Source organism: Rhodnius prolixus, unplaced genomic scaffold (genome assembly GCF_049639745.1).
Source record: "Rhodnius prolixus isolate KJV_2025 unplaced genomic scaffold, Rpr scaffold_2, whole genome shotgun sequence".
Lineage (NCBI taxonomy): Eukaryota > Metazoa > Arthropoda > Insecta > Hemiptera > Reduviidae > Rhodnius > Rhodnius prolixus.
Window position 1 is genome coordinate 23,034,095 of NW_027411592.1, and position 27,230 is coordinate 23,061,324.

The 27,230-nt window shown below is 31.5% G+C and overlaps 2 protein-coding genes across 2 annotated transcripts; one reads left to right on the top strand and one right to left on the bottom strand.

Annotated features, from left to right (window-relative positions):
• The first annotated feature begins 125 nt into the window (after nt 1–125).
• LOC141450454 (transmembrane protein 115) lies at nt 126–4,664 on the top strand. The gene is made up of 3 exons (XM_074120931.1): nt 126–877; nt 1,720–1,896; nt 4,037–4,664. Exons 1-3 carry the CDS (start codon nt 171–173, stop codon nt 4,269–4,271), a joined length of 1,119 nt encoding a protein of 372 aa, XP_073977032.1. The 5' UTR covers nt 126–170; the 3' UTR covers nt 4,272–4,664.
• LOC141450458 (uncharacterized) lies at nt 3,985–27,076 on the bottom strand. The gene is made up of 9 exons (XM_074120937.1): nt 26,754–27,076; nt 21,136–21,377; nt 20,416–20,479; nt 19,421–19,551; nt 18,987–19,105; nt 18,522–18,651; nt 16,179–16,278; nt 15,794–15,875; nt 3,985–12,839 (listed from the first exon to the last, which is right to left on the bottom strand). The coding sequence occupies exons 1-9, from the start codon at nt 26,887–26,889 to the stop codon at nt 12,818–12,820; spliced, it is 1,026 nt and encodes a 341-aa protein (XP_073977038.1). The 5' UTR covers nt 26,890–27,076; the 3' UTR covers nt 3,985–12,817.
• Between the last annotated feature and the right edge of the window lie 154 nt (nt 27,077–27,230).

The following is a 27,230-nucleotide window of genomic DNA, read 5'->3' on the forward strand; positions in this document are numbered from 1 at the left end:
TTTTTTAAGAAATTATTGTATTTTCGAACCAACAAGTGAAAGAATGTTAGCCGGTGTTAAACACAAAACATAAACGTATCCTATTATTGAATATTGTCAGCAGAGCATGTCGAATGTATAAAGTGATATTATTAAGAAGGCAGTCGCGTAGATATGGTGCTTTTGACGCGATGGCCACTTTGAAAGTTCTGAATAAAAATGTAGTATATTTTGCGCAACAATTAAATGCCCTTCTCGATAATACCTCTTCTACAGTAAAATTCATATGCGTAGCTTCTTTTTTCATATATTTTCTGAGCTATTCCGACGAAGCGGTTCGCTTCTTAAGTGTTACTCCAGGATATATTATACCCCCTAGTTTTTGGGTCTGGACCGCTTTCACGTACTGTTTTCTTGAAATACATTTTTGGGAAGTGTGCGTGGACATTGTGACAATAGTACTATGTGGAAAGTTAATAGAGCCTCTATGGGGTCAAGCAGAAATGATAATTTTTTTTACAGTAGTGAACTTAGGTTGTGCGATACTTAGCTCTTTTTTTTATCTATTCCTGTACATGTGCACTTTCAACACGGACCTACTCTTTTTCGTTCATATTCATGGCTTGGCTGGTTATATTGCTGGTCTGTCTGTTGCTGTCAAGCAAGTGATGCCTGATCATATGATTGTGAAAACTCCTCTAGGAAAACTTACAAATCGTAACATTCCTTTGTGCATTGTATTACTGTCTTTGATACTATACTTAGGTGGATTATTAGAAGGCACAAATCCAACTATGTTCACTTCTGGAGTTCTAGTCAGTTGGACTTATTTAAGGTTCTATCAGCCTCACTCCAATGGTACCAGGGGTGATTTAGCTGATAACTTTACTTTTTCCAGGTAAATATTTAAAAATCTCTATTAGAGTTAAAATCAAATTATACAATATTTTACGCACTATTATCAAAAAATCATCTTTCAGTAATTAGCGAAAAGCATAGATTGAGGTGAGCTTTAGATAGATTGAATTTATCTAGATATTCTAACAAGATGTCAGTACTAATACTTCGTATTTATAGAAATCTCGATTGAATTTGATTTTTTATTTTTAAGGAAAGAAAAAAAAGTGGGGAATTATAACCCTTAAGATTCTATAGAGATATATATCTACAGTGATAATAGTTCTTTTGCCAACTGTGAAGAAGTCTTGACTAAATCGTCTGGTGGAGAGAAGCTGCCCCCTACTGATAACATTCTCGGTTAAATATTAGATGATAGTATTTTTGGAAAATGTTCTTGAGTGTTCTGTTTTATTGTAATAGGCTTAGGTTCTTTAAAAACAATTAACTGTTATCACCACAAAAAATGACACAAATACAAAAAAAAAGTACTTTGGTTGAATTGTCAATTGCATTAAAATTTGCTTTATTTAAAATATTTTTCCAAGAGATATGCTACTTAAGAAGATGATATGCTACTTTATAGCCCAAAAAGGTTTATAATTAATGAATGTGATGTCTGTTGTCTTTAAACATTGCTTTGTATTTTTTCCATGGAGTTGTAGGAAAATTAGAAAATTATAGTTATCTATAATGTATACCTTGTGTAATTCTGCTGCTTACCTTATTCTTGTTCATTCGAATGATTTTATGAAATTGACAATCCACATCACAATCTATGTTTCAATATAACGTTTGATTAACATTTTTTCGTAAGATAACAAATTTATTATGTTGCAACAGTTTCTTTCCCAACGTTCTGCAACCTCCTATCTCAGTCGTCTGCAACACGATATACAGTGCCCTAGTGAGACTGGGTCTGTGTCGCAAAACTGTAAGGAAGTTTGATATGTCTGCAGCGCCAACCGGAGTAACTGTGACTCTCCCAGGCAATGATTCCCATGACATGGAACGCAGAAGGTAGGGAAGTTTGAAGTATTTGCTACATAAATTTCGAGTATTTGCTCACATTTAGATGAATTTCTTTGTAACAAGCTTATTCTATTATTAAAAAAGTAAAACCAATCTTATAAAATATTGTTTTGTAAAAAAACATCTAATTAGTAGCTGAAAAGTAATTAGCGGAAAAACAATTTCTATTAATCATTTACCAAAACCGGTTAAAAACATGCCTACTATTTCTTATTGCACTCCTAGCTTTCAAACGGTTTCATTTTTGGGGGGCATTACCTTCTTTTTAATATTATGTTAGTATTATATTATGGAACTCCTGGGTAAAGCTTGTATACTTGGTTATTCAGTCGTCTGCTAGAACGCTATTTCATATTCTCACGTAAGACGTAATTTACATAATAATTCATCCTAATCATAGGCTAACCCCGGGAGGATTTTAGAGGTCAAAACCTCCCCCGAAATTGTATGAAATAATGAAAGTTTAGACTAATAAATTATTTAGGAATTCCATCTCTTCGATAAGATTGGTTTAATTCTGTTACATCTGTATAGAAACATAGTCCTTCAGTTGTCTAATAATTCTTTAATAAATTCTGTGAGATTGGCTGACTAGCCAATATTTGACTAGATATTTCACGGTGACTCCGGATTCATGGTACCTTCTAGATGGAGTACATCTCGAGTTTTTCTGTTTGATTAGATGTAAGATATGGAGAGGAACTCCTGGGTAAAGCTTGTAGACACGAGTTTTTCGTGCAGAACTCTCTACCATAACCGCCCTTTCTCAGTCAGGGGTGTAGTGCCGTTTATTCTTCTTTCTGTCAAAGGTGCAATGGCTATCTGTAGACAGGCCTTTCGAAGCATTTTTTACTCACTCTGCTGTTAGCCATCCGATGTCTCATTACTCTTATGCCTGACATTATATACAACTACTTATCAGATATCACTCCAGGCAATCTCACACTTCCTAACTCCGTAGAATTTGATAGCCAGTAGAGCCGCTTAGATTTTTAAGAAATACGACTCAAAACTTAATTATTGTTTTACTAATCTCTCTGAGCTTTAAATTAGGTTCTTTTTATCTCCATATGGTCAAGATCTTCGTCCATTCGCAGCCTATGTATCACGTATTGTCATGTTTGGTACAACCTTACCTTGTAGTGTCTGTTCGAAATGCTGTCCCTTCAAGATCTCACTCTAGAAACATCAACTAACTCCGTGAAAAACTTCCACTAACAGCAGGCTCTAATTTGGTTACGTACCCAATTCCTGATCATAAGTATAACAATCACAATTTTACTGAATTACATCGTCTTCTAATGTTTGAGTTCGATATAAATGACTGAAGTTGTCTATTTTGGCTTGTTTTTTTGTTTAAACTCGTCTAATCAGTGTATGCCTACTCTTATAGATGAGCTCGGTGGATTTTTTCTTGTAATCTAAATGCTGTTTAGTGCATTTAGAGCCCGAACAAGGCTGTCAGTGAGATAATTTTATGTTTTACACATTCATATCTGGGACTACTGGTTGGATTCCCTACTGGGCTTGTGCTTTAAAAAGACAACTCTGTATAAAAAGGGCTGTATGAGAAATGTTTTATAGTGCGTGAATTTTGAGATTGAGTAAGAAAACTCTATTCAATTCATGACGTCTTGGAAAGAAAGGGGTGTGAGGAGAATAGTTCCAGGATCTGTGATAACTGTAGAAGAGCTTAGGCTATTAAAACTGCACAGGTTTTTATTAACAATAAGGCGCGTCAAATCTGGTGTCATTAGCGCTCGGATCCTTCTTAAGCTAGCAGTGGCTCGCCTTCAGACACTGATCTCTTCTTACAGATACGACTCTCCAGCACCAGACATTGAGGTTTAATAAGCTCGTAGGAAGATTTTCACTAAATTTCCTTATAATTTCAGTTAGATTGGAGAAACAGGGGTCGGGTTCTATTCCCAAAAGCACTGCAACTGTAGAGGCTCACGGTTAATCTGAGTGGAAGCCAACTTCATTTAGAAAATATTAGTTTTCTGAAATCAAAAACCTTCAAAAATTTGAGAGAATGTTGAATGAATTTTTCATACCAGGTTTTTTGTAAAAAAAAAAAAAAAAAAAAAGGTTCAATTTTCATAATAAAGGTTTCTCTTTAATTCAGGCAGATTGCTTTGAAGGCCTTGAATGAACGACTTGGCAAAGCAACAATATCAAGTTCTAATAGTGGAGTCGACAAAGTTTCTTCATCTCGAGTACCAAAGGAAACCACTATAGTGATGCCTACCTCTGAAAACGGAAGCAGGAATTCGACGTCAGAAACAACATCGGCTATTACTCCTCTTCTCCCAAATCAGATACAGTTACAAGCTCAGGTACACCATGTTATAGATACATGAGTCAACGATCCCCTTTGTAAATAATTGTACATTTTACAAAATTGTAAATAGTGCTATAAATATATCACACAAAATGATTAGAGAATTGTATTTTCTTCTCTTTTGTATTTTCGGTTCCTTATAACTCGAAAAGAGCTGACATACGAAGTGGTATTATAATTATATAGAACTAGTCATAACTAAAAAAAATTGTGTTTCAGAATAGTACATGAAGAGCATTAGTCTGACTAATGTTTGCAACAAATTACCGTTTAGTTTTAAATTACTTAAGAAAACGAACATTTGAGCATATTATGCATTGTTTTGTGTTCTACAGTGTACCACTACATTCTAAAATATATGTACATTACACATATCTTTATCTAAATATATATTATAATGTAAATATTTTAACTGAATAATTTTTCTTATTAGATTTTTTCCTACATTTAGGATCCAACCTCCATTTTCTAGATCTGTATTGTTTTCTTTGATTTTTCTTAATGCATTGATTTTTTTTTTTTTCATCTAACGCAAATTTAAACATAGGTTTGAAGTAGTAGTTCAAGAATTGCCATCTTAAGAAAATGTCCAGTTAAAAAACAAGGATTGATAAAAAATGAATTAGTTTCTCCAATACAGTTTTTTTATTACAAAAAATCTACAAAGTTATATTTTAAATATAAAAAGCCCAAAATAGTAACTTTTGTACTTATAAATTCTTGGTCGCTTTTACTGCTAAACAAAAAATGCGCTGAACTTAATTTTTCAAATGGGAAGAGAAATTATTGTTTATTTTAATTTTATTTTGTATTTGTTTTAGCCAACTTTCGTACAAGGGCTTTGAAACATATTTAGTAAAAAAGATTATATTTAATTATTAAATATATTTAAGATGATGCATAACATATTTCATTTACGGCAGTCATACAATAAATGTACAGACAAACATATTAGAAAAGGCGACGCTTCATGCAGGGAATTTATATCAATTTGTACGATTAATATTTACATAAACATAACCTTTAAGTTCTTATTACGTTGGTGCGTCTACTCGGAGAAAGTAGTAGGTACAACTGTCAGAAATATCCTCTCTGATAAACGAATATACTTCAGTAGTTGCATGAACCGTACGAGTTTTTACGTGTGGTTGAAAAGTTTAAAAGAGGCCACAAAAACGTAAGCGACGAGCATCGCTCCGGACTTCTAGCATCATTATTTCGACCCCGGCGTTAACTCGTGCATCCAAGATCCACGGTATATTGACTGACGTATCCAAGAAGACCGACTACGTACATTTACACAAATTGCTAAAAAAATCTCGAGTATGCGTAGAAAATCAACGATGGCGGAGGAAATGCATGCTTCTTTAAGTCAACGGTCGAAATCATACGGCGCAACTGACGCTGGGATCTGTTGGCAGGTGGGTTAAGAACCTATCTTCCTAACAGCCCTGACCTTGGCCCTTCGGATTTTTATCTGTTTAGTCCAATGAAAGAAGCCCTGCGTGGAATCAAGTTCAACGGCAACAAAGAGGTAAAGAAAAAAGTATAAAACTGGCTTCGAGATCAAGGTAAAGAATTCTTTGCTGTGGGGATAAGAGACTCGAAGATGGGACAAGTGCGTAGAAGTTGGTGGGGATTACATAGAAAAAATAAACAAAAAATTTGTATTGATTTAATATACTATTTTTAATTAACAGCTATTTTTTTTTAATTATTAAATGACCCTCAGATATTTATTTTTTGTGTACATACTAGGCAAAAACACAAAAAAGTGAGACTAAAATAAGCAATAATTACTCTTTCCTCTTGGATGAATCAGCAGTCACCAAATAAGATGAATACAACTTGTTTTTGTTTATAATTATCTGAACACATATTATTTTGGCCCTTTTTGTTTGTGAAAACGTTTTTAAAATTCACTGTGATATCACTGTTCAGCTGCTACACGCCATTCTTCAAAACTTAAAATTGTAATTGAAACAATATACTTAAAAAGCTTAATTGACAATGAATATTTGCAAGGATTTTTCATTCTTTGTTGGCCTACTACAAGGATCTAAAGTCAGTTGCATTTCCGAGAACTAATATGTGGGTTAGTGATTTCATATATTTAGACCTAAACATCAGAAATCTCTGAAAATGTACAACAGATTTGTACACTTTTTTAAGATAATGGTACGTTTTATAATGTCTCGCTTTTATTATAATTAACATTCTTCCGACCATTTGAAGGGTTAGTGTTTAACAATAAGAATGCCTTAAAATTTATGAATGAAATATGTTTTAATACAGTATTTAAAATTGAAAGAATGTTATAATTAATTAAATATAATAATATTGTATAATAAATATTGTTGAAATAATTATGACTTTTCACATTTTTACAAATAATCTTAAAATATAAATAACTTAACCTAACAATCCCAGCTCATGAAGAACAACACATGGCCGCCAGAAAGCGATGATTCCTTTTAATTTTGGCCTGCTTGTCAACATAACTAAGGCATGTGAGAATTTTGATAGAAAAAAAGAAATTACTTATGCTTTTTTTCCCCCTTAAGATGGAAGGAAACTCTCTCAAAATTAAAGATAGCTTAAGATTTATTGACATTTTTCCTAAAAGGAGTGTGTAATAATTATTACATTTCTGATTAAATAGTTAAGAGTTACGAGATACTTCTTGCAAATAAACATTGCCAATTTTTCGTCAAAAGAAATTTAAATAAGAAAAATAAGTTTAAAGTGTATTGATGAGCTAAATAAGCGTTCTTAAAAACTTATTTACTAATTAGTGCTAAGCAGCCTTAAAGAAATGTATAATGTGAACAAAAGTACCATACTGTTTCAAAAATAATACAAAATTGTGTTTCAGAATAGTACATGAAGAGCATTAGTCTGACTAATGTTTGCAACAAATTACCGTTTAGTTTTAAATTACTTAAGAAAACGAACATTTGAGCATATTATGCATTGTTTTGTGTTCTACAGTGTACCACTACATTCTAAAATATATGTACATTACACATATCTTTATCTAAATATATATTATAATGTAAATATTTTAACTGAATAATTTTTCTTATTAGATTTTTTCCTACATTTAGGATCCAACCTCCATTTTCTAGATCTGTATTGTTTTCTTTGATTTTTCTTAATGCATTGATTTTTTTTTTTTTCATCTAACGCAAATTTAAACATAGGTTTGAAGTAGTAGTTCAAGAATTGCCATCTTAAGAAAATGTCCAGTTAAAAAACAAGGATTGATAAAAAATGAATTAGTTTCTCCAATACAGTTTTTTTATTACAAAAAATCTACAAAGTTATATTTTAAATATAAAAAGCCCAAAATAGTAACTTTTGTACTTATAAATTCTTGGTCGCTTTTACTGCTAAACAAAAAATGCGCTGAACTTAATTTTTCAAATGGGAAGAGAAATTATTGTTTATTTTAATTTTATTTTGTATTTGTTTTAGCCAACTTTCGTACAAGGGCTTTGAAACATATTTAGTAAAAAAGATTATATTTAATTATTAAATATATTTAAGATGATGCATAACATATTTCATTTACGGCAGTCATACAATAAATGTACAGACAAACATATTAGAAAAGGCGACGCTTCATGCAGGGAATTTATATCAATTTGTACGATTAATATTTACATAAACATAACCTTTAAGTTCTTATTACGTTGGTGCGTCTACTCGGAGAAAGTAGTAGGTACAACTGTCAGAAATATCCTCTCTGATAAACGAATATACTTCAGTAGTTGCATGAACCGTACGAGTTTTTACGTGTGGTTGAAAAGTTTAAAAGAGGCCACAAAAACGTAAGCGACGAGCATCGCTCCGGACTTCTAGCATCATTATTTCGACCCCGGCGTTAACTCGTGCATCCAAGATCCACGGTATATTGACTGACGTATCCAAGAAGACCGACTACGTACATTTACACAAATTGCTAAAAAAATCTCGAGTATGCGTAGAAAATCAACGATGGCGGAGGAAATGCATGCTTCTTTAAGTCAACGGTCGAAATCATACGGCGCAACTGACGCTGGGATCTGTTGGCAGGTGGGTTAAGAACCTATCTTCCTAACAGCCCTGACCTTGGCCCTTCGGATTTTTATCTGTTTAGTCCAATGAAAGAAGCCCTGCGTGGAATCAAGTTCAACGGCAACAAAGAGGTAAAGAAAAAAGTATAAAACTGGCTTCGAGATCAAGGTAAAGAATTCTTTGCTGTGGGGATAAGAGACTCGAAGATGGGACAAGTGCGTAGAAGTTGGTGGGGATTACATAGAAAAAATAAACAAAAAATTTGTATTGATTTAATATACTATTTTTAATTAACAGCTATTTTTTTTTAATTATTAAATGACCCTCAGATATTTATTTTTTGTGTACATACTAGGCAAAAACACAAAAAAGTGAGACTAAAATAAGCAATAATTACTCTTTCCTCTTGGATGAATCAGCAGTCACCAAATAAGATGAATACAACTTGTTTTTGTTTATAATTATCTGAACACATATTATTTTGGCCCTTTTTGTTTGTGAAAACGTTTTTAAAATTCACTGTGATATCACTGTTCAGCTGCTACACGCCATTCTTCAAAACTTAAAATTGTAATTGAAACAATATACTTAAAAAGCTTAATTGACAATGAATATTTGCAAGGATTTTTCATTCTTTGTTGGCCTACTACAAGGATCTAAAGTCAGTTGCATTTCCGAGAACTAATATGTGGGTTAGTGATTTCATATATTTAGACCTAAACATCAGAAATCTCTGAAAATGTACAACAGATTTGTACACTTTTTTAAGATAATGGTACGTTTTATAATGTCTCGCTTTTATTATAATTAACATTCTTCCGACCATTTGAAGGGTTAGTGTTTAACAATAAGAATGCCTTAAAATTTATGAATGAAATATGTTTTAATACAGTATTTAAAATTGAAAGAATGTTATAATTAATTAAATATAATAATATTGTATAATAAATATTGTTGAAATAATTATGACTTTTCACATTTTTACAAATAATCTTAAAATATAAATAACTTAACCTAACAATCCCAGCTCATGAAGAACAACACATGGCCGCCAGAAAGCGATGATTCCTTTTAATTTTGGCCTGCTTGTCAACATAACTAAGGCATGTGAGAATTTTGATAGAAAAAAAGAAATTACTTATGCTTTTTTTCCCCCTTAAGATGGAAGGAAACTCTCTCAAAATTAAAGATAGCTTAAGATTTATTGACATTTTTCCTAAAAGGAGTGTGTAATAATTATTACATTTCTGATTAAATAGTTAAGAGTTACGAGATACTTCTTGCAAATAAACATTGCCAATTTTTCGTCAAAAGAAATTTAAATAAGAAAAATAAGTTTAAAGTGTATTGATGAGCTAAATAAGCGTTCTTAAAAACTTATTTACTAATTAGTGCTAAGCAGCCTTAAAGAAATGTATAATGTGAACAAAAGTACCATACTTTTGATATGGTAATCTGCAAACACAAGTAAAATGACCTTTAAAATAAAAAAATTATCATTAGCATTTAAATGAACAATATGCACTTATTTATTTACAAAAGCAAAAAATACGAACTACGAGATCAAAACAAAGCGATAATTACTAACGTAATGTTTACAAGTTAAACTGAGGAATAGAATTTCTTACATCTGCAAGATTGAACTTACCAGATAATTAATTATACGTTGTTTCTTCATTGAAACTACAAATTTAATCATTACATTTAAGTGATTATTCTTATTGATTATTCATTTGAAGAAATTACAAATCTCGAACATATAAACTAAAAATTAAGGAAGAGATTGGTGCATTAACACCTGATTAGAGTCCAGCCTGCCTGCCCATAGTTTTTTGCCAGGAGACTTTTCCCTCTGTCCGGTAATATACTATGTTGTTTAAAGCTAAAGAGAACACTTCCAGAGGCCGACAGTGATTTGAAAAAGTCTAAGGATGCCTAGACCTTAGATGTTAATGCGCCCTAAATTTAAGAAAAGAGAAAACTTATTCAATAAAATCAATTATCGTTGCCGCTATTGTGAAATAATTGTATTTTTAACTTGCGTTAAATGCTGCAGGATAAAATAAAAGATAACTCGATGGACATGACCCTGGTGAAGATTTAATAATAAATAAGAAGGCATGGAGAAAGGTTACTGTAATTCGATTAAACTTTTTAATTTGTAGTTGTATCCCTCTCAATTATCGGCGAAGGAAAAGTTTTTCAAATTACTACAAAAATTATTGATGTTAAAAGGGTTATAGGTCTAACCCTTTTTTCCATGTACGATATAATTCGTGTGTGGGGAATTCTTGTTATCTCACATGCGACTAGTAAGAAAAATAATATAATCGTGACAAATTTTCTATTATTTAATTTTGAAAATGAAGTGAGTGTATGTGAATACTCTGGGTTGGAAATTTGAAGCATTACAGGAAGTCTAAAATTTACCTTTCGTTTGGGTACTTGACGGAACTTATCGCTAAAAATGCCACATCCGGAAGTTCTATTTCTTTCATATTTTCGAATTTTTCTCAAAAATAGTTCTGAGATTTCCCAAATCTAAGCAAACATACTACTTTATTTAACTCAAATAAATTATTTAGTGAACAGAATATGGTCTCACAATGTTTTCTAGAAGTTTTAATGTACAAGTTTCTTCGAAATGATTAACAGTACTTTTGGTAACTAGTTTTAAATCATGGTAAATTTAAAGGGTTTACCTGAAACGCTTCGATTGACCTCAAGACATGAACTAAACCTTATCGTGATTCTTAATAAGTTGATCATTTCCAATTCTTTTTTTCCCCCACTATTTTCTGAAAAGGGTGCGGCAAAAAACATATCACTGAAGCACTTTGTGACTTTTTTAGTTGACTATAGAATCTCCCATTAAATACAAAAACCCCTTTAAAAATAAAATTGACACCAAAACGATAACAAAAAACAATAAATAAATAAAACGTTTTACTAAAAAATTAAAAATAGTAATAATAATATTTGGGACGAGAGAACACTGTCCGGAGGCCGGCAGTGCACTGGAAAAAGCTCCGGGCGCTAATGACCTCCGCTGTTGATGCGCCAAAAAAAAAAAAAAAAAAAAAAAAAAAAAAAAAAAAAAAAAAAAAATATTTGGGAGAGATAAATCTTATCCTCAATAGATTCCCTGCCAACCAAATCTCCTTCTGGAAGTTCTCACTTTAGCCCGTTTGTTTTTAGCACAAAATGGGACATGGCCTCTTCACCTTTCTCCGTGAAACTTTATTTACTTTTCTAAACTCGTTTTTTTTTTGTTACTTTCAAGGGAAAAAACCCTCAAATTTATTAAACCAGATTACCTGGGGGGGGGGGGGGCACCTCTTCGCCATAAAAAAACTCTTTCGATATAATAAATAAATAAGTAAAACGTAAAAAAGCTTTCGATCCCTATAAAATATATATTTTGCTACTAAAATATTGAAATCATAAAGTGAGTAGATTATTAAGTACACTGCCAGGAAAAAAATACTACTAACAATACAATAAAACTACGTGAATTAAATTATACTAAACAAGCATTTAAAATTCAAAATACCGTTATATAAAAAAAAATTAAAAACCTAATTGAGATGCTATTCATTCGAACAAACTGTTTGCATCAATACGATGTGAAGTTACTCCATAATTAACTTTCAGTTAATTTAAATATTTAAAAAGATACAAATTGCAAACAGAGGAAAAAAAGAAATTTAGGCCGCATAAAAATCTCAAATGTGTAAAACACAAGAATTGACTTAAACTTAAAATTCCATTTCTAACATGTTGCTCTCATCTTATTCAGAGACCAAATTATTTAAATGAAATTGTTATGTATAAAAAAAAAGAAGTTTTTTTGAATGTATGGAACATTTGTAACTCATTAATTAATAACTTTCTAATTTGAACTTCAAGTGAGCTGTAACTTCATTTTTATTATAATACATTTTTGACAAAATAACCACATTCAAAAAACTGTTTCATAATGACTATTTAAACAAAATATAGTCTCTAAGGCATTTCTTTCAGTTTGGAGGAATCCATATTTCAGCTATTATTGCATGTTCCTTTAAGAATCTAAACTAATACTTTTTCAATATAACAAATACGCCCATTATACTTTACAAATTTAATACATATTTATAGATTTTATGAAATACATTGCTTTATTTTGTAAAATCAAACGTTTTCCTATTAGTTCATTGAGAACTACATTAGAGAGTTACAGAACTAATGTATTAAAATTTTATAATCAACTTGTAATGAATTATTTGTATGAGCTAGAAACAGTAACAAAATTTGCTTGTATGTAACAATTAATTTCAAAGATCTTCGGCCTAATGAAAATTAGGAATGTGACTAAATTCTTACAAAACCCTATTTTCGAAATTTACAGGTTTATTTTATTTATAATACTGCAGTAATACGTATATATGCAAGAATTTTCAAATCGAAGAAGTCCAAGGGAAATAAGTAATTCTCTTTAAAGAAGTACTTGTTTTTACCATGAGACTAGAAACCATCACAGAAGAAACTATAAAGAGAAATACAAAAGTAAAAAAAAAAAAAAGACAAAAATAAAGCTGAAGAATTAATAATAAAAAAGGCGAAACTGAGAATCAAGTATACTTTGATTTGTACTTGTTCTTTTTTTTTTATCGTAGTACCGTTGACGAACAAAGCCGAATTAGCAACAAGTTCAAAAATTTTACTATTTTTAGGAGTTTCCATATGACTAGATTATCTAATTAATAATATTTTCTATTAATTCACACGGAACGTTAAAAGGGTACTGTAGCCTATTACTAAGTCACATAACACATAGAATTGAAAGACATTTTAAAAAATAGTTACATAAAATTAATGTTTTATTTAGTTTTCATTAATCTTCTGATTTTATTCATAATCACTTATGTTTAGAATCTATTATTAGTCAAATATTTCAACTTTAAACGGAATGGATTGTTTTTTGAAACCAACCAGACATTAACTACATTAAACAATTCCATGTTTTTCAGGTGGAAAAATATTTTTGTTTAGACTACATAAACAAAATCTGCAGCATTTCAATAAAAGATCATACACTTTGTCACACATTGCCTAAAATTACTTAAATTAAACGAAGATGAGAGCTGATGTTTTGAAGTTACTCCTCACCCTGCTTATATCCCAAACTATATCCTTCGACTGACATTCCAATTCATGGCTCATTTTACAAATGAATACAGGGTACAAATTTTTAATACATAACAGGGTTAATTGCAGTAAGTAAAAAAGCAGATTAAACTGATTTCTTTTCCCTCTAAAGGTTTTCTTGATATTGAAGAAAAACTAAATTACTAGCAAAAAAAATAAATTGTAGTAATGTATAAAAATGGATTTTCCTTTGAAGAATAAACTAGTAAATTACTTTTTAAAATTCATTAAAGTCAAATAATCCAAGAAAAGACTTCCGTTAAACCCAATTATTTTTTAAAAAATACAAAATTATTTTTTTAAAAATTAAGGGTTTGAATTAAGATCTTCCAAATCTAAGCCTACGCTCATATAATTATTTAAACCTACCTTTAAGAAATATTACTAATTTTTCCCCCTGGCGCATCGTCGCCTATTACACATTTTTTCCCTATCTTATATTATATTATAAGGGCCTCTAGAGCTAGGATGAATTTTACTAATTATTTGTAATACAATATTATTTATTCTGTTTCTGACTCGGCTATAATTTCAATAAGATTAAGGAGTTAACAATTAAATTTACTTCTATCTTACACACTTTTTCATTTTTGAATTTTTACTAAATGTTGGTTTATTTATTGATGTATATAAGTTGCAATAGTAAGACAATTTGTGAAAGCCAGCCCCACAAACCCTCCTAAACATAATTAAAATCTAACTTCGGCAATAAATTATGATTTCTTTTATTATTGATAACCATAAGCAGGTTCTACATTCGATTTTTTAGTTTTATTATTATTATTAATGTTTTCGCAAATGCCTCCAACTTAGTATGAGTAAGAAATTGTAATTCTCATACTTATAATTGAAATATTTTACAAATAAAAAAGTAATTTTTCGGATTATGGGGAAGTACTCACTTTAATGTAACATTGTAACATTTGAGTATATATTATACGGTTGTTTAGAAGCAAATTTGCAAACAGAATTGGAAGAAAATTAGTTGATTAGCAGACAATTTCACTAAACTTTGTTTTCAGTTTAGTCTTTAAAATCCGGGCAAATTTACTAAATACATGTATACTAAATCATTTTTATTACAAAACATTTTACCAAGAAAAAATATTTTGTGCATCTGCGAGAGCTAATAAAGAGTCTTCTTCTACTAAACGTTTTAATACGATAACCTACAAAATTAAAGCCAACATTCATTTATTAAAAATATGAAGTTTGAAAAACTGTAAGTACTGATTTTTGAAATTAACTGCTATGGGAGACCAGGAAAATAAGGACTAGCCAATGTAGATCAAATGAAAATGCTAAATTTTGGAATTGTCAGTTTTTGCGGTTTTCTCAAAATCGGCTTCACCAATTAATTTTTTTTTTTTTTTCTATGAAAGAATCACAGGACTATGAGAATGTAACTCTTTCAATTTTCTATAACAGTCTATTGCCCTTTATTTGCTAATATTATAACGCTGATAAAATTCAAATTTTTTGTCTAAATTCCAAAATTAAAGAGCCTAATTTGTAATGTGTCTTTACCGTCCAATTTTTCAATTATTTTTGTGATTTTAAAGAAAACGAAACGCATTTCTTAAATGAACTTATTTCTTAATGTCACGACCCTATGATTGCACAAAAATGAAATATCAAATTTGGACTTCTGTGATTTCTAGTTATTGAGATATGCTGAACACCAGATTACGCATTACCTACAAAATGTATTGATAGCATGTCGAACATACAGTCAAGAAATGCATATAAATAAATAAAACTCCCTGCCAACCAACTGGGGGATTGTTAATACGAAAACATCAAGTGCTACACATATACAAAATTGGTAAAAACTACTTCTTAGAGGGCCCAAAAACATGCAATTCTTGTGGAAATTCTGAAATTTATAGTAAAAAAATTCTTCTTGAAAATGCAGTATTTCACCTTATGTTAAGAAAAAGTACCCAATTTGCTTCATCATTCCTTCTTGTTATTAAACTTCATTCTTTAGAACACATAGACAAAAAAAAATCAAATTTGTTTCTTTTACAGAAGTATTGTCAGAAGATTAAATTTATATATAACAAAAAAAACTTCTATTCCAACAGACGTAGAACTGATACCAAAATACAGTAACTATGCGTCTCAAAACAAAAATAAAATTTTTGAAAAAATGAGAGACTAGACAAAGTTAATTTTAACTTCTCAGTTTCGCCTAATATGTTGAAATAACAATAGAAATCATCAATAAAAAATTAAAAGTTAAAAAAAATTTTGATTTCAAAATTAATTAAATAAATTAGCTTTTCTCACTGCCCGTTTTTAAGGAGTGAAGACTTGTACAAGGACTGCAGAGGTACATGGAGTAACTCGACCAACTGGGGAAACTGCGGCTCTGAAAGATAACAATAGACGCTTCAATTAATGTCCAGATATGTACGTATGTTAATTTAACCTTTATTCCAATTTGATTTATAAACACTATTTGCATAAAACCTTTTTGAATACGCTAAATCAGGTAATGTTAAATTTCAAAATTTATCAGATAGTTCTCCAATTTTTAATACTTTTCAGCTCTAGAGAAAAGATTGGACCTGGTTATTTTTTCGAATATTTTTTTCTTTAAAAATGATTAAGTTTGGTAATGAGAAGATACAATCAATGGATAAGAAAATATTAATAATTTTAAGCTACTAACCGTTATCCGGCGTTACAATGCCATGTCTAATAAGGAAGTCTACAACGACAGGACAACTGGTGGTTTTAAATTCTGGTGAAAAAAGCCTTTCTATAAGTTCCTAAAAAACACAAAATGAAATATGTTTTCAACAAATTGATTCGGTTATTTAAAATGAATAATAGAAAAGAAAAAAAATCTTTCTCTGTACAAAAACAACTCGATTAACTAAATATTGCTAATATTGATTGATACAAAGTCAAAAAAAGAAATAAATACGCCAAACAATAACTGGCTTTAAATAAAGCTACGAGTATTTCCTTCAACATGCACATCTTCTAGAATTTCTGAAAAATTTCACGCGTGATGAAATTTATGTTAGAACTATTTTGTAAACGCGGTTAGAGAAAGAAGGATTCACGTTTGACTGTAAAGCTAAACGAACAATGAGATGTGTATATCCCAGGTGACTCAAAATGACGTGAGCACCTCCACTCACGCCTCATCCATTCTAAACATAAATTACGGTAAATAACTATTACTGTTAATTAGATTAATGTTTATTAGGATACTGCAGTAGAAATTAAATTAAATAAAAAAGTTCAAAAATATATGGAATATTACTTTTTCTTGTTTATCAAGAATACTGAAATCGTGCTGATTTTCAATACGGAGTTTTTACCGAAAATATCTGCTCTGAGGTCCCCTGAATCATAAAAATTAATTTAAAAAAAATCATGTAAAATTCCAATTAGATATTTCGGTTAAGTGCCAACGGAGGACGTAAGTTAAGGTTAATAAGTATTAGTAAAAATAGGTCAACTGGAAGTACCAACCATAAATCAATTTTTAAGTTTTTCAAAATTTTCTACGTTTTCTCCTATGATTTATTTTAAAACATTGTCTTCTAGGTACATCTACATTTAAAACATTATTCCAAGAAAATTAGAAAAAAAGCTTCTCAAAAAGTAGCTGAGTAGATTTCTTCTAAAGTACAATTTTTGAGTAATGTACGGTCGGCCCTTCGTTTAGTTAATTAGAGAGGGTCAAATGTATCGCTAAAATTAGTTAGAAAAAATCCTTTACTGGAATTTAAACTTACAATACTTACACATACATTTATTTATTATTTTTAGCAAAATTCGTTTTAGGGCAGTTCCTGAGAAAGCGCTTAACTCCCAGTCAGGTCAAATTACAGAGGAAAGTAAGGTTTTGTAAATTTTATAATCATTCAAATATACAGAAGAAACTTAGTAAGTTAGAAACTTCGCGAATATATGAAAGAGACAGCCAAGCTACTCAAACTAGATTTTTTCTGCATTAAAGTAAAAATTATGTCAGCATTGTTGATAAAATATCTCAATATAAGTTGTTAGATAAATTAGTATACTATATTAACTAGGAGGATTAATCTATATTATTACATCATTGGAACTTTCAAGTAAAAATTAATTACTCACAAAGAAAATGCTAAGTACCTAAATAAATTAAGTCATTGTATGTTTTAATGTCCGAACAAAAGGTTGAAAAAAGACTCTCATTCGATCGGCTTGAAACTGTCTCAACGACAGCGTTAAACCGCTGCACAGTGACTTGTAACCAATATGCTCCACTTCTTCAGTTTTCGTTGGTTAAAAAAAGACTCGCACTGATATGTGACAATACTCTTTTTGCGCTTTAAGTAAGAGAGATCAACTGCCCTTAAAGTATTTGTTCTGATTGTGTGATTCTTATGTATATCTTAGTGGGGGAAAAGAGATTTCGTGGAGCTTGAGGTTGAGATGGCTGGAAGACATTACGGTTGATTTGACAGCCTTTTGAAGGCAGGAGAGAGAAGTTTGGAGGGAAGATGGTGAGCATTGTGAATTAAGATTCTGGCTTTCATGGCCAAGCAAGCAGCAAGTAAATAAAAAGAGCTGGCAAAAATTGTAAGCATCTTACAGTGGACCATTTTATAAGAAATATTTAAGCAAAAGTAGCTTTTTAAGCTTATCGGTTTTTTCCTTTTTTTCAGCATCAAATGTAAATCTCTAAAGTTGATTGAAAAGTTCAGATTTTTAATATCTAAGTGGACAATTTTTTACAAGCAGAAAATTCTCCTACTTACCCTCAACTAAGCATGTTATTTATGATTCACAGGCTTACCTAATATAACTATGAGCCTCCCAGCTATTTAAATTTTAATTAGGTGCCTTTATTGTTAATACTGCACAAAGTTGATAAAACATGTTTTACAAATTCCAAAACAAACATTGACACAAATTTTACTTTTTACAGATACGAATTTATGTTCACAATATCTGAAAGCTACTATTCTTTAAAATAAAAATATAACTATCTGCTCGTTACAATTTTTGTACCAACCTTTGTTGGCAGCAGTTCAAACTTATCGACTTCCCCATCATTGTTCGTAGGCACGAAGTTGAGTGGGAGTTCAAGATCATACACAAATTCAGTATTGGGGAAGACTCCTCGTTCTGACTCGTAAAAGAACCTGCCGCAACAGACAAGTTTTTTGTTATGAGCCAAACGAAGAATTAATAAAATAAAAACCAAAATAATTATGTTGAAAAAAAAAAGAATAAGAAAGAAAGAAAAGCCTTTAAAAAAACAAAAACAAAACAAAATAGACGAAGATTAAAAACACTAATCGGCTGGAAACAAATAGAAGAGCAGCTGAATTCTGCAGACTGAGAGGCTAATACTGCTGCTTAAATAAGCTAAATAAAAATAAAATTATAAATGTACCCAAAGCAAAATAACTTACATTACACCCTTTCCTAAAGCATTTTCTTTTCTTCGATTCTGGTAAATGTAAACGATACTCACGAGACGGACCCCCTGGAGATAATCTTCTTTAGTAGTTCAGGCGGTATGGATGCTTCTTCTTCAGCTTCTTTATGCGCTGTCTCCAACACTCCATGACCAACTGATAGTCCTCCAGCAACCTGGTCAGGCAAACATTATTATCCTTTGTGTCCACAAAGGAGAAGCTCACCAGAAGGCGAAGTAAGTAATGTGTAGGATGGGGGATAAAGATATGCAGAGAGGGCTTGATGTTAATCCAAAACCTGTCGAGAAGTGGTTTATAACATCTCCAATGATACAGCCTGTTAAAGAAATACATTCGGGTAGTAGCTTAATTGACTCTGCATATTTCTTCTAGAAACAATAGCTTGAAGAAACCAAGAAATAAAAATAGTTAAGAAGCCAGTATACAATAATATCTCCCCATCCTGTGGAATTCTAAATTCAGTACTCACCATATTGTCCCATTTTCCAGGCCACGTCTGTTTGGTTAGTGACCTTTTTTGGAGCCATAAACAGAGACCTAATCTTGGATCATGGACGTACCCATTTATTGTTACACCATAGTTACATATGCCAAATAAACCTGTCAGAATCAATAAATATATTTCATTATATACACTTTCTATAATATTGTCACAAAATATTTCCTTATAATTTTTTTAAGTAAATATTTAATTAAATTTCCATTAATTATTTCTTGCTAACTTCTGAAGGCTACAAAAAAAAAAAAAAAAAAAAAAAATCATCGTCACCTTAACCCATCATCTTAAAAAAGAAGAATATTTTTTACAAATTAAGAAGCTTCACACTGGTTGAGAGAACTGTTGGTCACACTGGGCCGAACGTCTTCTGTTATGCATTTATAAAAAAATAGATCTATTAAGAATCAGCGAGGAAGTGGTCGAAATTCGAGAATACCACATTCTCCTGCAAAAATGTTTTAGTTAGATAACTATCTTGCTTCTTCTTGTAATCCACTCTTTTTTGGTTCTTTTTTTTTTACCGAAAATTTAAATAATTCAATTATGGCTAAGCAATAAATCTAAGAATGTAAGAGAAATTCACAGATTATATTTTCATATTCGTTGCGTCTCCATGAAAAAGTTACAACATAGTATAAAAAATGTTGTTTATCGAATACCTGTGGAAGGAAGTTTCCTACTTTGTCAGGTGTCTGCTAAGAACTAAGAATAGGAAGTTGGACCGTCGATGAGATCTATGGCCCAGACAATTTGTTGATTTATAGTTTGAGCATTTAAATTCATCTTTACAATATAAACTGTTATTATGCTGTCATTAAAGAAGCTTAACCTTAGAATTAATAAATTCTTTGAGATAATGAAGTAAATATTTTAACAGTACGCTTTTTGGACAACTCTTATGCAACGTTCCTGCCAGATAGTTTTAATAAACTATAAGGAAATTAAATAACCCAAAAAATACTCACATGTTGCTGACCTATCCATTTTAAAAAGCGATTCTGATGAAAACACCCTTTTTATTTCATAGCACTAAAACAAAATTAAATTAAAAAGTCGTTACATGGTGAAAACAAAAAATTGCATGAGAACAAAATACCCCAGGCCTTTCATCGCTTAGAAATTATCAAATACATAAAAATGTCTTAACAGATTGGTGCTGTTATTCTAATAAATACAACAGTTTAAATTTATATTTTAGAAAATCTAAACAGCAATGGTTAGCTGGAGTAAAAAGAAAAAAATTTTAAATATTCAATGTTTCGGTGACCTTCCACCTTTATCTTCCCTACCTTCTCCGAAACGTCTAAAATTTATTTATTTGTATTGTTTGGCTCCAGTGAACCACTGCATAAAGGCCAAACATAAAAATTATTCATAATTTTCAGAAAAAATGTTCCAAAAAAAAAAAGTTATTCTTCTGCACATGGAAGATTGAAGGGTAACCAATTTACATTTTTCTAGTATGTTACAGTCAATTTTCAGAGACGAATTACAATTACCGAGGGGCCGGAGCGCTCATTTAATTCTACTCCTTCAGAAATGTGGTAATTAATATACTATACATTATGTAATTTCAATCGTGTGAACAGTACTTGAAATAAAAATGCTGGTTTTTGCCTTAAACAATAATTTTCAAATATGTTATTTTTACTATTAGATTTATACTACTTTTGCATTGTACATACTTCATCTCTCCATCCTCTAAGTGCCAGAAATACTCCTTTTTCTTTACAATCCCTTAGAACAGCATCTACGGCTTTTGTCCTCTTATCATATCCATCCAATGAAGGGACCAAGGTAATATATCCTGAATTAACTTGGAAGACGTCAGGATAGTGAGCAAGAATGGAAGCTACTTTTGGCCTCACAACACCTACTTGTTCGCTGCCGACTATGAACGGCAGGCAGGATTCACCGTTAGAGCTTCCTACACAATTTATTATCACAATTAAAAAAAAAAAAAAAAAACCGCATATCTATAAGTAAAGTAAAGTAATCGCCTATTTTTTCAGGCGGGGCTTAACGTCCAACTACCAATTAGGTGTCGTGGACGGAGGCGACTAGCAAACATACTTCACTGTAAATTTCTTTTATTAACCATTAAATAAAATCCTTAGGCCTAAAGACCGGGAATCGAACCGAGTACCACAATACATATTAGCTTCGCAGGTCTCGCCTCTAACCGCTCGGCTACCGTGGCGCCTTCACACATATCTATATAAATTATAAATATGTTCCCATTAACTAAAATAGTTGATATAGTAAAATATGCGCGGGGCTTAACGTCCTTTAAATTTCATATGTGAAAAAAAAAATGTTTAAATGGTAGGCCAAAGCCAGCTCTTCCAAAACATCAAAAAAATTATAAAAACAATACAGATATTTATCTAAAATCCAAATATTTTCTCTATTGCTAATATAAAACACACTCTTGGATAAATGGATGTCCAATTTCAAATAATTTTGTTATTGGCCTGCTTTTTTTCTTTTCTTTTTTTTACAGAACTGTTATAGAACATGGAAATTCTCAATGTCATATTTGTTGTCTATTTCAATTAAAAATATTCGAAATATATTGTAATTTTTAAGAGATTAGAGTTGAAACAAAAAATCAGTAAACACAACGAACAAGAAATATGAGAGATATTAGTCAATTCTTCAAACAGTAACTTAACAAATTACTCACCACATACCTTAGGTTTTTCCAGCCCTATTGTTTTCACCCCTCCTTTAACTCTATATAAACCCGCTTTTCCGTGAATCCTTAACAGTTATGATGATATACTCGTAGCTCTACATTAAACTTCACAAACTTTTTTTTAATAATGTAAGTCTTTCCAAATTATATTGATTATATTTATCTATCTATTTAATTTTATGTGTTAGAAATCTTTTTTATTTATTTATTAATTTTTTTTTTGGTTTTCAATTTTATCTATATTAGTGTAATATTCCTTTTGTACAGACCCTGAAGAAGGTAGTAAAAATTACCGAAACGTTGGTATAAAGCAAAATAGTTGTTTTTATTTAAGACCGCACCTCGATATTCCCCAAAAATCATATATTAATCAATGTTAGCTATGTAGCGAAAAAAGATGAATTGTGCCTCAGAAAAACACTTTTTTTTACATTTTAAGTATGGCTGCCTGACTATATTATGTTGCCATACTGACACATAGTATATTGTGTATACGAGATGAGGGGTGGGCGGGGAACAATGGGCATTAGGATTGCCTGCGTTCCTTCCACCTTTTGGTGGAACCGCCCGTCTTAAACAATCTAATCTAATATTGTGTATAGCAACATACATGCGTTACGGACATGTGTTAATTGGGTTTTGGGAGCAAAGGAAGGAGCTGCGATGATAACAATGACTCCTCAGCCCATTATCCCCTGTATTCTATCGACGTTGTAGAACAGAGGTGGAACAGTGGATTTTGAAGAAACATCGGAAACAGTGGAGATCCCGAGCTGACTGCCGTCAGGCTAAGAAACTTCTTGGCTTGTCAAAAAGGATATTGTTGGCTTTAGCAGGTCCTGGATGCGCCAGTAGGTTCAGGTGTTGAGTGGATATGCGAATTTAGCATACCATCTTTTCAATTGCGGCCTTACCCAGTCGCCAATTTGCGCTGGCTGAGGTGAGTCCAATGAGACTGTGCGGCACTTTGTAGAGGTGTGTCCAGTTTATTCTAAAACTAGATGTCTCGTCTTCGGAAGGTCAAATGTTTCCCTACCGGAAATTTTGGCATCTGGTAATCTTAACAAACTTTCTAGGTTTATTCAGTGCACTGAGCGATTGAGTCGCCAAGCTCCCTAGTGTCATGTTGCTACTTTATTAGTTTATTGTATTGGCATCTGGCAAACGTTAGTCGGATTTGTTGTTTTAAAGCCCCGGTATTTCTCATGAGATGAGGGGTGGGCATTTTGGATTGCCTGTGTTCCTTCCCCTTTTTGGTGGAACCGCCCTTCTAATACAATCTATAATCTAATTGGGTTTTTACAAACATAATTAAATATTCAAAATAATCCAACAGTTATTTATAAATTACTGTTCATTATTTTCGGTGAATGATTCATAGTTTCAATTGGATGAAAAAATAACTGCCAGTTTCAGACATGATATGTTTTTATTATGCTGAGCTTTCGACCTAGGGACTAGGTCATCTTCAGGGCTAATTTACAATATACTATTTTATATCAATAGAGGGTTGGTGTGTCTTCTGTCTTGTCTGTTCATGTACAGTTTTTTCATCCTATTGTTATTTATAAAGTTAAAATAGAAAATAAAGAAGATTACAATAAAAATGTAAAGTTATATTGTACATCGAATCAAAATAATAATTATGAATTAGAAGTTTAAGTTTATTTAGTACCAAAGATGAATTTCCCCAAAAATGAAGAAAACGTTGATCGATTTTGACCAGGTAAAGAAACCTGGACAAAATACATATAGTGCTACTCCTCTATTTTCGAAACAAAGGCCTCTCACCTCGTACATTCCGACCTCCTAATCGCTCGAGGTACTTCTCCTTAATGTGAAGTATGGCAATTCTCGTATGTTCCTTGCGATCCAAATAATCCCTTTGTCTAGTATCATTTGATTGAAAGACAAGGCTTATTTGCCGTTGAAAAGAAGTCAATAAATTTGAATGTGTCGTCCGTTTTCACAGACGAAACCTCGTCTAAAAGATGAAGCTCATTTCGGCAAGGCACATTAAGGCCATTTTCTTGACTCTATGAGACGGCTTGTGAACATCAGCTATTGTTTGGTCACTTTAATACACATTTTTCATTTACGCCCGAGAAAATTCAATTTTGAAAATTGGACACGATTCAGCACTTCCGCAAAACCACAAACTGGGAATAAAAGAAAACAAAAATATGGTGAGGAGCACACACCACTGTTTTTTTTATTTTATTTATTTATTTTATTGTTTTACCACAATTGTAACAATTATTCACAACAGACGTCTAATCGTCAAGCCAGTTGATACTCTCCAATATGCGAAGTGGGGATTTGGAAAGGCTGGGTTTAATGTATAGGTTAAACGACTCTTTAAGGTCTTCATTAGATTTAGCAATCAAATACCCTCTTTGCTGAGGCTCTAAACTGGACTAAATTTGAAGAGTCGCCTTAACTAGGGAAAACATCTAAGTTAACTCAGCATAGTGTGCAGATGAGTTGAACAGAAAAACGGGATACCCCATGTGGTTTAGGGGTTAGAATAGGGCAATGTATCTACTGCTTGTCGTAAGAGGCGACTAAAGTAGCAGCTGTTCGCTGATCCTACACCTTATCACAAGATTCATTATCCCGTTCCTTATCCGTTTCCTTTATTCTTTCTACTCCTGCCTTGTGGGTTAAAAACGTGTGAGTAAACCCCTACAGAAAATCCCCAGGTTGGAGGTTGGACGTAGGGCCAGTAACCCAGCCCCGTCAAAAAAATAAGCACTATGCAACCTCAAAGAAGAATAGCCGGACGATAGAGGAGGCCAAGATTCGCGCAAGTTGTATTAGTTGTAATTAGGAGGAGGAGGGAAACAAGATGCTTGTTAGTGGCTGTTGCCTGGAAAGTGGTCCGAGAACATTAGCTAAATTAGGTAAATACCTAACTATTATTGATGGCGATTTTAAAACACCAATAGAGAATATATGTGGAAGACATATTAGCTTCAAAAGTCCTTTTAGAAAACACTAAAATACAGAAGACTTTTATTTGGTTTCAGACGACAATTTCATCAACTGTATTAAATCAGAAACAAACAAAGCAAGCGCTGAGAAAAGTAATGAAATAGATTTGGTAATCTGCGCTACTTAGGTCAGCCTTTCTTGTAGGAATGTAAATAAATACCGGATAAATGAAGATAAACTCTAAATAAGAAAGCTGCTGCAGATGGAAGAATATCAAGTACAGACATCAACAACACCTACACAATAAGAGGATGTTCGTGAAGGAAAGAAAAGCAAGGGCAGAAGGAATCATTTCTGCATACGTAGAATCTCACTAAGAAAGGAAAAATGGCCATTGTAGGCTCTGTAAAACAACCTTTTTCTTGCATCTATCTATCAAGGAAAGAAGGGACAGGGTGAAATCTCCTAACGCGCGCGGTTGTTTTCGTGAGAGAAAGGAATATTTGTGGAAGAGAGAAGAGAGGAAGATAAGACTCCCAACGCTTGACTGGTCTTGAAAGAAACATATACAGGAAAGAAATATCTGGGGATGAAAGGAATGATTTGTTATTAGGTCTTTTGAATTAAAGGCATATAGGAGGTGGCACTTTCTATTTTGAACAAACTTACGAAATTGTCTCGGATTGAGAAAAAAATATTATATAAATAATCAACTAAATTTGTTTACTATATAATCACAATAATTTGTTCAAAAACTTTGGAAATATCATTATGACTTCAATAAATTAAAAATGAGAGATTAAAAAGATTAAATATTTACCAAGTCCTTAAAATTATTTTAAGAAATAAGATTATGTGCCAAGAAATTGGTCGCTGGGCAAGTAATTAACTTATTTTGCACTCTATTTTTCATTTACTGCTACAATACTTCATTAATTAGTCATTAAATCACAATTTTTCAATTCCTTTTCCAGGAGATAAGAAACTTATTCTGTTTGAACTAATTACGTACCTAGATACTGTAGATTACATTTGTTTTCTTTTTCATAAAAGTGTAATATTCTCAATTGCATTACTGAAAATTCCATTCATAAATCCTAAAAAAAGCAATTACAGCAGACGTGTGCATCAATTGCTACAAGCTGATTAACAAGCTGTGATAGGAAATCACCCACAGAATTATAAACATAAATGTTATCACATTTTAGGGCAGGGAACAATATTTTACTCAACATCAATAATTTACTAGATGATTCTTATTTTTTTTAACACTAGTTTTAGTTACGAAAACTTTATTTAGTATAAATTTAAAATTAATGTAGTAAATTAGAAGCTCGTCGCTGCTTATGTGATGCTAAGCGGGAGATTCATAAAAATCCTAAATATTATAAATCTAAATTTAGGATATAAAATTTCAAGAGATAAAGATCCTTTCAAATCAACCTGTTTTATATAAAAACGAACCAAATCTTCAGCCAAGATTGCTATTTTTAAAGAACTATTTCTGGACTACTAAACATTCTTTCTTAAAAATGCAAATTTTTAAGTAAAGAATTTAGATAAATATTAATACTTCACTTGAAGAAACGATTTACATAAATACATGAACAACTAGTCGTTTTTTAAAAAAATATTTACTGATAAATAATATAAAAATATTTATGTACCTACCTTCCAAGTAAAAACAATTAAATTGTTTTGCTAGTTTAAGTAACCTGGGCACTAGACCGGTTGTTTCTTTGTACATCTTTAATCCCTGTGCCTGAAGACAGCGATGACCTTCGCTGATATCGCTTATGTTGCACATATGATATGTGAGTACTAAATGTAAACAACCAATTTAAAACGAAAAATCATAGAAAGAACTACTCTGCCTATACATGACGTCCACCACACCTAATCACATACTAAGATAACTGTTACCTCAGGCTCTTCAAGAGTTGCCATATTCGCATCAAGATTAACCCCGCTTTAATATAAAAGGCATTGGATTTGAAATAACCAACTTATCACAAAATATTTTATTTGCTCATATTTTGTATATGAAAATATCTATTAAATATTAACTTATAATTTATGTGGCGATAATTTTTATTTTTATTTCTTCAAAAAATTAAAGTTCTTAATTTTCTTTCTAAGCCAGGATGG